The sequence below is a fragment of the Eurosta solidaginis genome, chromosome 1, assembly GCF_040869045.1.
Source record: "Eurosta solidaginis isolate ZX-2024a chromosome 1, ASM4086904v1, whole genome shotgun sequence".
NCBI classification, from domain to species: domain Eukaryota; kingdom Metazoa; phylum Arthropoda; class Insecta; order Diptera; family Tephritidae; genus Eurosta; species Eurosta solidaginis.
The window spans coordinates 189,178,912-189,193,989 of NC_090319.1; the positions used below are offsets into that span (position 1 = coordinate 189,178,912).

The 15,078-nt window shown below is 36.1% G+C and overlaps 1 protein-coding gene across 5 annotated transcripts in view; it reads left to right on the top strand.

Moving 5' to 3' along the window:
* tw (Protein O-mannosyl-transferase 2) overlaps positions 1-15,078 on the top strand; it is a 2,413,568-nt gene that overhangs the window by 322,209 nt on the left and 2,076,281 nt on the right. For all 5 annotated transcript variants that reach the window (XR_010948728.1, XR_010948727.1, XM_067760058.1 and 2 more), the window contains exons 2-3: positions 11,742-11,825; positions 11,880-11,964. Coding sequence is in view for 3 of the 5 variants with exons in the window: in XM_067760058.1 (XP_067616159.1) it covers positions 11,742-11,825; positions 11,880-11,964 (169 nt within the window). In the remaining 2 variants the exon portion in view is untranslated. The remainder of the gene's footprint in view (positions 1-11,741; positions 11,826-11,879; positions 11,965-15,078) is intronic.

Sequence of the window (15,078 nt, forward strand, 5' to 3'; positions counted from 1 at the left end):
ATTTACACACATAAAATAATCATTTTTCTGAAACACCCTTATATACACTTATATATTTATTATTTCGCAAAAACATAATTTTCTCTACCCGCATATGGCAAATATTTTGGTTGGATATTATATTTTGCATAGAGATCAAACGGGAAAAACTTTGGCTTTGCATTGAGATCAACGAACCGGATGGAATTCTAAATAACGATGGGAATACAGAAACGCAATAAGCAACACACATAAGCTCCCACTGCAAGAGCACCAAAAATGTACAAACATACGTATACAAAGAAATTGCGACCAAGCACAACAGGCATTGAAGCTAACCGTCAAGGCGGCTATCGCACAAAGAGGAAACAAAAAAAACACAATATACTAGAAAGACGTCACCTCCTAGTTACCTACGAAGGACAACCAACTCGTTGACAACAACAAAGCAGAGATGCATACTAGAGTCCTGCATGAATGCATTCACACGTGAATATACAATGAGACATACTGATACTGTCTCAGTATCCATTGTATTTCACGCCAATGAATTTGCATTGTATGAGTGATGATATGCAAAGAGAAGTTGTATGTACCCGCATTTTGTCTGCGTTGTACATGCGCGCGCGCATTCATATCATTACCAAAGAAATTTATACATGCACATGTCTCATCGAGAAGCACAATGAGATAAACGTTGTAAAAGTTGTACCAATGAATATACTATGAGTACTAGGTACCTATATACTTGTTTTCGTTCTAAAACGATGTGTGCATTTATGAAAAGTTTGCGTTGAAACTATGAAAAACGTAACAAAAAATATGGGTATTTTTAAGTGGCGAATACAAAATTTTGTAATAAGAAAGAAAAATACTAAATATCTTTTCTTAAGAGCTAATAAACGTTTACAAATCAGCCATGCTGGAGAAATTTGCAATGTTTCCCGCCTTTCATACAAAAATTTCAAAAATTAACAAAACTTCAAAATATATACTGCGCCGTTATCCCTAATCACCATCAACTTGTATGACGTATGTATAGAATTATTCTAGGCTGAAAGTCATTGATTAGTTGGTAAAACGTTATTTCCCTAAAATTAATACACATGCATATATACATAAAACTATTTTCATTAGACAATGAAAATCCGCGATACAAAACAATGGTAGGCATTCTCAATTTATGTGGGGCTTTCCCATAATTAACGATCCTGGAACATGTATGTTGTGCATCGCTAATCACCATACATACACTTGTATGATGATAGACATTTGCCTGCCTGAAGGCCATCGATTATGGCCTTAAAAATGGGTTAGGATATATTTATGTGTATACATATTACATTGTAGAAAAATTTCATTATCTATTTCTTTAACTATTTATATAATTAAACGCACTTCAGTATATATAGAATACATGTACATACGCTTTGAAAAAAACGCGGAATAGAACAATATAAATAGAGAAATTAACTTAAGAAAGATCATACCAATGGATAACTACATTGAAGTTTCACCAACTAAACCACAATACTTTTTCTGAAGCATTTTAATATTTAAAAAAATTTAAAAAAATAAATGTAAGGCCGATGGCCGATAACCTCCGAAGAGATCTAAGACCGAGCTTCTCTTCCAATTTGCGTCGTGCTCCTCTTTATTTTCTCTACAAATTGGCCGGACTGGACCTACATGTTTTATGCCGACTCCGAACGGCATCTGCAAGGCAGATGAGTTTTCACTGAGAGATTTTCATGGCAGAAATACACTCGGAGCGCTTGGCAAACACTGCCGAGGGGCGACCCCGCTTAGAAAAATTGTCTTCTAATTGAAAAATCTTATTTCTAAAATTTTGATGTTGTTTTGCCCGGGGTGTGAACCCAGGGCACACGGCGTGGTAGGCGGAGCACGCTACCATCACACCACGGTGGCCGCCAGGCACAAATATATACATATATTATGGACCAATTAACATCAGCCAATTCACCGATGTCCGTAAAAGATCACCAATTTGTCGAAATAAAAGAAAAAATAGTCAAGGGAGACGATAAAATCATTTTAACTGCCGGAAAGAGCAAAGTTTGGAATATTTTCGGGAAAGCAAATATTGGCGGCAGCTTTTTAGACAAAGTAGTAGCTTGCAAAGACTGCAGTAGCGTTTTAACCTTTACAAAGATCACATCGAATTTAGTCAAACACAAGTGTTACAAAACTTTTACAGATCGAGTTGACAATAGGCGCCGAATAGATGTTGATGACGAAACAAGAAAGGACGTTGTCCGATCTGTTACAGGATGGGTTGTAAAAAATTGCCGATCGATTCAAATTGTAGAGGATGAAGGCCTGCAGGAATACGTAGAGCTAATATTGTCAATAGGAGCCAAGTATGGTCCAAATGTAGACGTTGAAAAATTGCTACCACACCCCACCACTGTATCCAGAAACATAGACAAGCTCTACAAAATTTCCTACGATGAGATGAGAAAAGAACTAAAGGAACTAAGTGGCGGATTTCTTGGACTTACTTCGGATATATGGACAGATACTGTTTCAAAGCATTCCTACTTATCTCTAACGGTGCACTTTATTACAAATGCAAAATTAGTCACAAAACTGTTTGCTTTTAAGTCCATGGACTCCGAGCCCTGTACCAGTAAGAATTGCCTATTTCAATATCCTGCTGAATACCCTGATTGTTTTTTCACGAACTTTTTCACAATAGATCAAAGAATTATGCAAAAAGTGACGGAAGCTTTGGACGAATTTGATTGCTCCTTGGATAAAGCCATTGTTGTTACGGATAGAGGAACAAACATGAAAGCCGCTTTCCAACATCACAACCACATATTTTGTATTACCCATTTATTGCACAACATCGTGGAAAAATCTCTTAACGAGTCAGCCGATATTAGCGAAATGAAAGAAAAATGTCACATGTCGTCAGGTATTTCAAGAAATCTGGAGCCAAAGCATAATTGACAACAACCCTTAAAAGCATTTCTCCGACAAGATGGAACACAGTTTACTACATGCTACAGTCTTTCAAAAATAACTGGGTTGACGTTGGAAATATTTTGGAGGGAAAATCGTCAACTGAGATGTATTAGTGGAATAAGCTTAAATGCCATAACAGATACCCTTAAAGTGCTGGCTAAATTTGAGGAAACATCAAAAGATTTGGAAGGCGATATCTATCCAACCTTACATTTAGTAATAGTACATGTTTACTACTTAATGCGGCATTGTGAATCAACCAACGATGAGTCAGAATGCATACAAGATTTGAAGCTACGGCTGCGTACATTGCTTAAGGACACTTTACTTAGTAATTTAACAATGATTCATAAAATAGCTCTATTTCTGTTCCCACCCACTAACAATCTCTCACAATTTACTGCTGCTGAGAAAAATGAAGTCAAAGAACATTGTGAAACTTTGCTTGAAAGACAGAATAAATGAAGACAGTTTGATAAACAATGAAAACTCACAGCAGAATACTCTTTCAAACAAAAAGAATGCTTATTTTCCGGATTACTCCAGCCTCAAAAGATACCTAGTAGTATTGACCGAGTACAAGAAGAATTGATGCTATATGCAAATATTTCTGAGGTCATGCACAACGATTTTGACGTTCTAAAGTGGTGGGAGTTTAATAAACTTTAATATCCTTTGTCATTCCAGCTAAGCCGAAAAATATTTGCTACTCCTGCTAGTAGTACCCCTTCAGAAAGAGTATCTTCAAGCGCCAAGCAATTACTTTCAGTTAAGCGTAGTTCCCTAGGGTTTAACCCGACATGTGTTGAAAAAATTATGTTTTTACATATCAATATGAACAATTAAGGAAGGTTAAGTTCGGGTGTAACCGAACATTACATACTCAGTTGAGAGCTATGGTGACAACATAAGGGAAAAATAACCATGTAGGAAAATGAACCGAGGGAAACCCTGGAATGTGTTTGTATGACATGCGTATCAAATGAAAGGCATTAAAGAGTATTTTATGAGGGAGTGGGCCATAGTTCTATAGGTGGACGCCATTTAGGGATATAGCCATAAAGGTGAATCAGGGTTGACTCTAGAATGCGTTTGTACCATATGGGTATCAAATGAAAGGTGTTAATGAGTATTTTAAAAGGGAGTAATCCTTAGTTCCATAGGTGGACGCCGTTTCGAGATATCGCCATAAAGGTGGACCAGGGGTGACCCTAGAATTTGTTTGTACAATATGGGCATCAAAGAAAGGTGTTAATGAGTATTTTAAAAGGGAGTTTGCCTTAGTTCTATAGGTGGACGCCGTTTCGAAATATCGCCACAAAGGTGGACCAGAGGTGACTCTAAAATATATTTGTACGATATGGGTATCAAATTAAAGGTATTAATGAGGGTTTTAAAAGGGAGTTGTGGTTGTTGTAAAGGTGGTCGCATTTTCGAGATATCGCCATAAAGGTGGACCAGAGGTGACCCTAGAATTTGTTTGTGCAATATGGGTATCAAAAGAAAGGTGTTGATGAGTATTTTAAAAGGGAGTAATCCTTAGTTCCATAGGTGGACGCCGTTTCGAGACATCGCCATAAAGGTGGAGCAGGGTGACCCTAGAATTTGTTTGTACAATATGGGTATCAAAAGAAAGGTGTTAATGAGTTTTTAAAAGGGAGTAATCATTAGTTCCATAGGTGGACGCCGTTTCGAGATATCGCCATAAAGGTGGGCCAGGGGTGACTCTAGAATTCGTTTGTGCAATATGGGTATCAAACGAAAGGAGTTAATAAGTATTTTAAAAGGGAGTGGGCATTAGTTCTATAGGTGGACGCCGTTTCGAAATATCGCCACAAAGGTGGACCAGAGGTGACTCTAAAATATATTTGTACGATATGGGTATCAAATTAAAGGTATTAATGAGGGTTTTAAAAGGGAGTTGTGGTTGTTGTAAAGGTGGTCGCATTTTCGAGATATCGCCATAAAGGTGGACCAGGGGTGACCCTAGAATTTGTTTGTGCAATATGGGTATCAAAAGAAAGGTGTTGATGAGTATTTTAAAAGGGAGTAATCCTTAGTTCCATAGGTGGACGCCGTTTCGAGACATCGCCATAAAGGTGGAGCAGGGTGACCCTAGAATTTGTTTGTACAATATGGGTATCAAAAGAAAGGTGTTAATGAGTTTTTAAAAGGGAGTAATCGTTAGTTCCATAGGTGGACGCCGTTTCGAGATATCGCCATAAAGGTGGGCCAGGGGTGACTATAGAATTCGTTTGTGCAATATGGGTATCAAACGAAAGGAGTTAATAAGTATTTTAAAAGGGAGTGGGCATTAGTTCTATAGGTGGACGCCTTTTCGAGGTATCGCAATAAAGGTGGACCAGGGGTGACTCTAGACTTTGTTTGTGCGATATGGGTATCAAAAGAAAGGTGTTAATGAGTTTTTAAAAGGGAGTAATCCGTAGTTCCATAGGTGGACGCCGTTTCGAGATATCGCCATAAAGGTGGACCAGGGGTGACTTTAGAATATGTTTGTACGATATGGGTATCAAATGAAAGGTGTTAATGAGTATTTTTAAAAGGGAGTGGGCTTTAGTTCTATAGGTGGACGCCTTTTCGAGATATCGCCATAAAGGTGGACCAGGGGTGACTCTAGAATGAGTTTGTACGATATGTGTATCAAATTAAAGGTATTAATGAGCGTTTTAAAAGGGAGTGGTGGTAGTTGTATATGTGAAGGCGTTTTCCAGATATCGACCAAAATGTGCACCAGGGTGACCCAGAACATTATCTGTTGGATACCGCTAATTTATTTATATATGTAATACCTGCCAAGATTTTAAGGGTTTTTTATTTCGCCCTGCAGAACTTTTTCATTTTCTTCTACTTATTATGGTAAGTGTCACAACCATTTTATAAAGTTTTTTCTAAAGTTATATTTCGCGTCAATAAAACAATCCAATTACCTTACCATGATTCAACCCTTTTTTCGTATTTGGTATAGAATTATGGCATTTTTTCATTTTTCGTTAATTTTCGATATCGAATAAGTGGGCGTGGTCATAGTCGGATTTCGTTAATTTTTCATACCAAGATAAAGTGAGTTCAAGTAAGCACGTGAACTAAGTTCATTAAAGATATGTCGATTTTTGCTCAAGTTATCGTGTTAACGACCATGCGGAAGGACAGACGGACGACTGTGTATAAAAACTGGGCGTGGCATCAACCGATTCCTCCCATTTTCACAGAAAACAGTTATCGTCATAAAATCTATGCCCCTACCAAATTTCAAAAGGATTTCTTAATTTTTGTTCGACTTATGGCGTTAAAAGTATCCTAGACAAATTAAATGAAAAAGGGCGGATCCACGCCCATTTTGAAATTTTCTTTTATTTTTGTATTTTGTTGCACCACATCATTACTGGAGTTGAATGTTGACATAATTTACTTATATACTGTAAAGATATTAAATTTTTTGTTAAAATTTTACTTAAAAAAAAATTTTTTTTTTAAGTGGGCGTGGTCCTTCTCCGATGTTGCTAATTTTTATTAAGCGTACATATAGTAATAGGAGTAACGTTCCTGCCAAATTTCATCATGATATCTTCAACGACTGCCAAATTACAGCTTGCAAAACTTTTAAATTACCTTCTTTTAAAAGTGGGCGGTGCCACGCCCATTGTCCAAAATTTTACTAATTTTCTATTCTGCGTGATAAGTTCAACTCATCTACCAAATTTCATCGCTTTATCTGTCTTTAGTAGTGGATTATTGCACTTTTTCGGTTTTTCGAAATTTTCGATATCGAAAAAGTGGGAGTGGTTATAGTCCGATATCGTTCATTTTAAATAGCGATCTCATATGTGTGCTCAGGAATCTACATACCAAATTTCATCAAGATACCTCAAAATGTACTCAAGTTATCGTGTTAACGGACGGACGGACATGGCTCAATCAAATTTTTTTTCGATCCTGATGATTTTGATATATGGAAGTCTATATCTATCTCGATTCCTTTATACCTGTACAACCAACCGTTATCCAATCAAACTTAATATACTCTGTGAGCTCTGCTCAACTGAGTATAAAAATATTTAGAACATATATAAAAGAAAAAACTTGCTTGCTTAAATAGTATAAGTTAAAGCTACTTAGTTAAAGAGATATTAATATCTAACATAAGAAACCGCATTAATATGAAAAATAAATAAAATCCTAAAATGGCACATTTATGCACTTTATTTTTTTATAATAAATGAGTTTTACACGGGCAACTAGTGTACATTTTTATAATTCCTTAAAATTCACCAAACTGTAGTTGTATACACAAGTACACCTGCGATACATGTAGTACTTCTGAATATACAAGAATATACTGAATATACAAGTTGTACTAGTGAATATACAAGTTGTACTACACACATGCGTTGACGTCATTGGTTGTAGTTGTGCTGCATGAGACGAGACCGTGCAAGTACTTGTATATTTTGCTACCACAGCCTTTTGTACTCATACCCATAAGTTCTCATGCCAGTGAATTGAATGAGTGCTTGTACAAAATTTGTGTGAATGTATTCATAGGCATATTTTTGTGCATTCATGCAGGGGTCTAATGCATACCAATGAACTACCATGCTAGGGGGCAGTCCGGAGGGAATTACTCCATATATGATTTAGAAATAAATACTAATATTTATTTATTTATTTGAACTTATTTGTACAAGTAGGACTATGTCTTTTAGATAGTTCATCAATCAGATCTTACAACTACAAATTACATATAAAAACGATTTTTCTTGAAGTTAAAAAAGACAATCTATTAATTTTTATTTGTACATTGTGTGAAAGGAGCATCTTTGGCCCATTAGTTGAATAATCAATGATAGAGTTATATAATTTAAAGTAAGTTGATATAATTATATAATTAAGATAAGTTATGGATTAAGGAAGGATTTTACTGCTAGTTTGAAACATCTGGCTTTTCTAATTGCTTTCGTCTTGGAGGGTAGTGAGTTCCAAAGACGGATTGTACTGACAAAGAATATTCTGGAGGATGTCACGTACTTAAAGTTCGGGATAAATAGATTCAGAGTCCGAGAGGACTGACACAAAGTTAGTTTATTAAATGAGTAAGGCGGATATTGAAAATGTAGTAGTTTCTGTAAGAAACATAAATTTATCATTTTTAGGAAAGTACAAACGTCGCTTCCGAGAATTTGGGCAGCGTACGAAGATATATGGTAAAATTTCCTCTTAGAAAATACGAACCGAGCAGTATTGTTTATGACTAAGCGAATCAAGGCTACCGTAAATAAGTTCTCCATAAGAAATGTGAGGTATTATAAGAGCTTTGACTAGCTTCATTTTAACGTCTCGCGGTAATAAATAGGCAGTTCTGTATAAGTTACGAAAGATATTATAGATTTTACCAACCACAAATTTGATATGGTCAGTGCAGGTCAGATTTGAATTGATTTTGAATTCTAAATTGGTGACAGCATCTTGAAAAAATATTTTATCGCCATTAAGCATAATTTCAGGAAGGCTACTTAAATCATATGTTATGTTCGATATTGCCATCGCCTTAGATTTTGTAGCATTAACAGACAAGTTATTTAAAAGAGCCCAGCTCCCGATGCGTCTTAAATCATCATTCAGCCTAATAAATAAATCTTCCGAAAGCCCGATCGGACGAGATATATAAATTTGGGTATCGTCAGCATAAAGATGAATAGACACATTATGGCAGCAAGTGAGTAAATCGTTAATAAACAGAGTAAACAATATTGGGCCTAGGATGAATCCTTGCGGAACACCAGACATTGTGGGCTTCAAATCAGATAACTTATCATCACATTGAACTTGCTGAAAGCGGCCAGTGAGATAGCTTTGCATTAACTAAATTGCGAAAGGGCTGAAGTTATATGCTGTTTCAAGCTTGCGAAGTAATATTTTATAATCAACCATGTCAAAAGCTCTTGAGAAATCTAGAAGAACTAGAACTGGGAGTTAATTATAGTCGTAGGCTGGACGTATGTCCTCAAGTAATTTCAATATAGATGTAGCACAACTATGCCCTCTTCTAAATCTAGATTGAGCCTCAGATAGTAAACGGTTTTTATAAACATAGTCAGTTATCTGCTTTGGTAGTAATTTCTCGTATACTTTGGATAACGCAGGTAGCAAGCTTATTGGTCTAAAGACTTTGCACAAAACCGGAGTTTTTGATTTAGGAACCGGAATGACATTAGCCCTTTTCCACTGAGTAGGAAACTCACTGGATGTGATTGAATAATTAAATATATGCGTTATCCGGGATATTACATACAGAAGAAAAAGCTTGATAAAACGTACGCTAATGCCATCGATTCCTACTGCATTGGACCTAATATCCAAGATAGCATCCACCACATCACCCTCTGTTACTACTGTGAAATCAAATATATTGGTATTCGGTCTCTTCTTTACCGCAATGCAAGTAAATAATTGAATATATGGGTAGAATAATACCATTAAACATAGGATACCTTATGTAAATATATATAATAAACAAGATTTATTGTTGCACGATAACTGTCCACCTGCGCGTGGACAAGTATAAAAGGGCGGCAAATTTTGCGAATTTGCGTAGTAGCTAGCTAGGTATAGTAGCCTGCTAACGCCTTGTTTAGCGGTGAATGGGACTCCTGGGATTTTTCCATCTCACGAGTTCTTTATTTTAGTAACTTTGGGGTTTTCTAACCCCATCCTTTGAGGGATTGTGGTGGTTTTTCCACCACCCCAACCTTCGGGAAGAGCAGGGTATCTTTAAGCTTTATACTCGGTGGGGGTTTTACCAACTCCACCGACTGGGAGGAAGTGGTTGTTCTACACCTCCGCTTTCTTTACGAATAGGTTTAGATTTTAGATTAAGCGTAGTCCCGGTGGGGGTTTTCCCAACCCCATCGGCGTAGAACCGACGGTGGTTTCACACCTCCGTCACCATAAATTTAAGGGTAGTTTTGCATTTGATTTGAACAAAGCGTTTATAACGTTTAAACAACAAAACAGGATCTTTCTCTTTAAAAGGAGCCGATAGGGATTCTTCCCTATTCCCACAGGGATCCTAGACGGACTGAGCATACCCCGGCATAAGGAAAAGTCCGTCACAAAACTCTGGCATCATTGCCATGAAACAAGTCCAATTTTCAAATCCATTTTGCAACAGATGTCGCAGTGCTGTGAATGTCAATTGGCAAGAACCAGAATAGAAGTAGAAATAATGAAGACAAAGAAAGAACCGCTGTGATAGCTGAATAGTTATAGCAGCGGCGCCTAAATGCTGCCGATGAAGGAATTTTGCAGTTCCCGAAATGGATCTATACAACGAGCTTTGGCAGTTGTCTAAATTTTTTCTTTCTTCTATTATAATTTAAAAATGTTTTCAATTAAGAAAAAATGTATCATAACAATAATAATGATAAAAAATTATTGTTAGGCCTTGAGGTCGATTCAAACCCGCGATCTTACAAATGAGTAGACCGATATAACAACAAAAATTGTTAATACATCCCAGAGCACGGGGTAAAAGTGTCAATAAGATATGACTCTATGGCATCATTGCCATGAAACAAGTCCAATGTTTACATCCATTCTGCAACAGATGTCGCAGTGCTGTGAATATCAAGAACAAGAATAGAAGTAGAAATAATGAAGACAACAAGCTACCGCTGTGATAGCTGAGGGTTATAACAGCGGCGCCTAAACTTTGCCCATGAAGGAATTTAGCAGTTCACGAAATGGATCTATACAACGAGCTTTGGCAGTTGTCTAAATCTTTTCTTTCTTCTAGTCTAATTTAAAATTTTTTTTACTAAGAAAAATTTATCATAACAATAATAATGATAAAATAATTATTGTTAGGCCTTGACTTCGATTCAAACCCGCGATCTTAAAAATCAGTAGCCCGATATAACAACAAAAATTGTTGAAAATAAAATAAATATAAAAAATTAAGCACTTCCTTTATATAATTGGACAAAAATCAGTGTCCTTGTACAAAGGCATATTCTTGCTGAACCTTGATTTTAAAATTTTGACATAGAAATTGTAAAAATATAAAAGTGGATCGCATATTACCTGGATTGGAAAGTTGGCAGGAAAGGCCATCTTATCAATTTATAGCCAGTTAATTGCGGTCCACCTTTATATTTTTATTTCTCATAAATATTTTCACAATTTCTTTGTAAAAATTTTAAAATCAAAGTTCAGCACGAATATGCCTTTGTATAAGAAATTTTTTTCTTTCATTTTTGTACATTTATATAAAGGCAGTGCTTAAAGTTTTTTATTTTCTTTTTATTTCTTAGTTTTTTATTCATAATTTATATTTCTTGCTATTTGATTTTCACAGCGCTTCGGCATCTATCGAAGAAACAATGAGAACATTGGGCTTATTTTTACGGGAGTGATGCTTCTTGCCCTATTTACCTCAGAGAGGATTATGGCCGACCATTGCTTCCAATTTGCGTAGGGTTCCTTTTTATTTTTTCCTACAAACTGGCGGGACGGGATCTATATGTTTTATGCCGACTCCGAGCGGCATTTGAACTTTCACTGAAAAGCTTTTCATGGCAGAAATACACTCGAGGTGTTTTCCAAACTAAAACCCCGCTTGCAAAAATCGCCTTTCTAAATTTTGATGTTGCTTTCTTTGCTCCCGACTTGAAATTAGAAAGGATTAAAGACAAATTTATAAAAATGTCATAGCTTGTTTTATAGATCCATTTCTATGTTTGTTCATTTTTTAGAAGCAAGTGGATAGCGCTCGCCGCAATTGTTCTCCTGACTGTTTGCACGCGATATTATAAGGTAACGGAGCCTGATCATGTATGGTAAGTAGTCAGCACGAATTCGTTGAACTGTCAATTACCATGCAATTCTAACAGCTGGGATGAGACACACTTCGGAAAAATGGGCAGCTGGTACATTAATCGAACCTTTTTCTTCGACGTTCATCCACCATTAGGGAAGGTAAAATTTATTTTACGTATTCAATGAAAGTTTTTATGAGTTTCCTAAATGCGAAGTGACAATCATACATGAAACTGGTGTGTACATGGGTGTTTCTTCTCCATTTTACTTTTACGGTGTTGGTTTAACTAGTCTTGCTGAAAAAGTTGAGGGGTTTTCTGTGTCAAAAAACGTCTCGCGGTTCTGAATAAAGGAATTATCTTATACCAGAAATGCAGTATTGGTCAGTACAGTGGCTGATGTATAATTTTTCCACACCTTTCACCCTAAACCAGAAAGAGTCCCCTTCAAACAAATTTAAATAGATTTAATAAAAAATGCGTTTTTCTCGTTTTTGTTATATAGAGTCACTTTTGTGCTATTCCAAACCATTTAGCTAATAGCTGGTCTGATTCTGAGTTGTGACGCTTGTCTTTATATGCAAAAATATTTGTTAAATCAACCAGTACCATTTAAATAAGATATTAATTATGTGGTGAAATTTGTAAGGAAATATTATTTCATTTCATCTAACCATATGAAGAAAAGTGCCACATCATAATTCCATAGAAAAGGCTTGTCTAAGTTCTGGCAGAACTGAACATTACATATTCAGGTGATGGTTTCTATCGTCATTTGGTTTCAGTTTATTAACACTTAGTAATATCATAGTGGGGGTGTTTGTTAACCTTTTCGAACCTGAAAGCAACCAGTAGGAAAATTCCTGGTTTATTGATTATTTTAGCTTTAGTATAGGCCTTAAAAGAAGAAAATTTTGAAGTGGAGTCTCTACCCTCTCCAGGGAGTTCTAGCGGGTGGGACATATGTGTCCCATTCGGTGTTTTGGGTGGGACGTATAGGTCCCGTTGGGACAGGAACAGGTCTATAATACATTTTTTTAATTACTAAAAGTTAGATAATTTCGGAAAGCTCTAAACTGGACATATTTATACCAACAAATAAACATAATGGGACGCATAGTACCGTTACCTGAACTTCAATATAACAGACGGGACAGTTTTTAATGATGTGAGGACCCCAAAGCCGAGGACTTTGTATCCGCACAACATACACATATCCATACATTTTTCTAAAGACCATACATTTTGAATTAACTTGGAATTTATAATAATATTTGAATTTATCACTTATACATTTTATATGAAGCACCAGAAATATACATATGTATACCTTTATGAATTATACCCTAAATATATTATTTAATATATTCTGTTGTACATTGAATGGATAATTACTAAATTGAAGGACAAATTAGACTTGCGCGCTTTTGCACGCAAGCAAAATATTTATATTTCCGCCCACATAAATTTTAAATATAGGATCACCCTAACATGCGTTGAATATTTGGAAGGGAGGTAGATACGCACAAAACATAAAAACGCAGCGGTCAATCAACCCTTTGCACACTCAAAATCCAATGCACCCAGTTACAAATACAACATACATAATAACATAAGTGAACGGAAATCACCAGCAAGTCGTCAAAAACAAGCGCCGCTACTAATTGGAATTTTGCTATACATACTTACGCACTAGCATACAACAAAACAAGGCACGCCATACAGCAGAAGCATTGGGCAAAGCAAAACACTCGTAACTATCTGCGATGTTTCGTTTTTCTCTTCCATTTTTGTTGTTGCGTCTTCTACATCAGGATAAACGGTGTGTTCATCAACGACGATTCCTTCCAATTCCATAGCTTCCCTTATTCGTGTTTGTAGTTCGGATTTGTTGCCAGTAGTATTCAATCCACGGGCTTCCAACTCCTTTTTCAGTTGCTGAATCTTCAATTCATTCAACTTGGTCCTCTGGAATTTATTCAACAATTCCTCTTCTGACATCAATTGTAACGAATTCTGGATATTTCGAATAATTATGCATTTCTGCTAACGTTCGAATCGTTAAACTGTTGAATAAATCACTCCAATATTCAGTTTTTCAAACTGTCCTTACTTATATTACTTTGGGAGTAGTACAATTATACTTCACAACCAATATCGTGTTTTAGTCTTCAGCTAGCGCTGCTTTTATACTCTCTGTTACCTCGTCCGCATATTTCTACTAAGGTCTAGGCGTTTCGCCTTCTAGAACTGTTGTATCTCCTGTTTTATTGAGCTATATGCGTGTGTATATGTGAGAAACAACTTCGGCTGATGGCTACATGTGTGTGTGTGAAATATATCTTCACTTCTAGCTGCTGGTTATTTGTGTGGATGTACATAAGTTTGGCTGCTACTTACTGTATTTGTTGTTGTTGATTATTTACTAACAGCATAGTGATGTCAATATTCGCCACAATATGTATAGAATTTTATCAAGATACGTCAATTCATGTAAATTGGAATGATTTTACGTAATCCCTTGTAAAATTTACATTTTGTGTTGATTTTCATTCTGATCTGTTGTTGCCGTTTGTCTTGTATTTATAGGTACATTAGCAGGTATTGTCAAAATGGATGTTTGTTTATATGTATGTTCATTCAGAACCGAGGGTGGTTTTTGACTGATCGATTTGTGTGGGCGACTAAGGTAGGTACAAGGCAGTAATTCTAGCCGTTTGATTCTCTTTGTGGGTCTGAAACTTTGGTTATTTTGGTGCTGTTTGATTACTTTGTTTCTTGTAAACATGTTTTAAAGGTGAAGGACCCCGATTGTTTCATTGAAGTTTGCTGGGGAACATTCAACTTCGAACTTGTGATTCGTGAAGTTTGGATTCTAGTATGATGTTTGGATTCTGTGTTTTTTTTGTTGTAATCTCTAATGTGTTCTCTGAACCTCGTTCTTATTTGCCGTCCCGTTTGTCTTATTTAATTATTGTGGCACCCGCAGGTAAGCTTATATACGCCGTTGATGCTAAACGGATCCTCTGAGTTAGTGTTAGCTCTTAGTTTTTAGACTGTTCGTTGTTTTGAACGCAGTGTTAATGTTGCATTTCTTAAAAAAAATTGCCAATTTAAATGTTGCTTTTCCACTATATGTCATCGTCCAAGTGTTATTATTTTCCTTCCCATTATTTCCTTTTGGTTCTCCATGCGTCCTTCTAAACTTATTTAATAGCAATGTTATATATTACTTCAAGCTCTCTCGCATATGCTTCTTGTGTAAGAGGTGTTC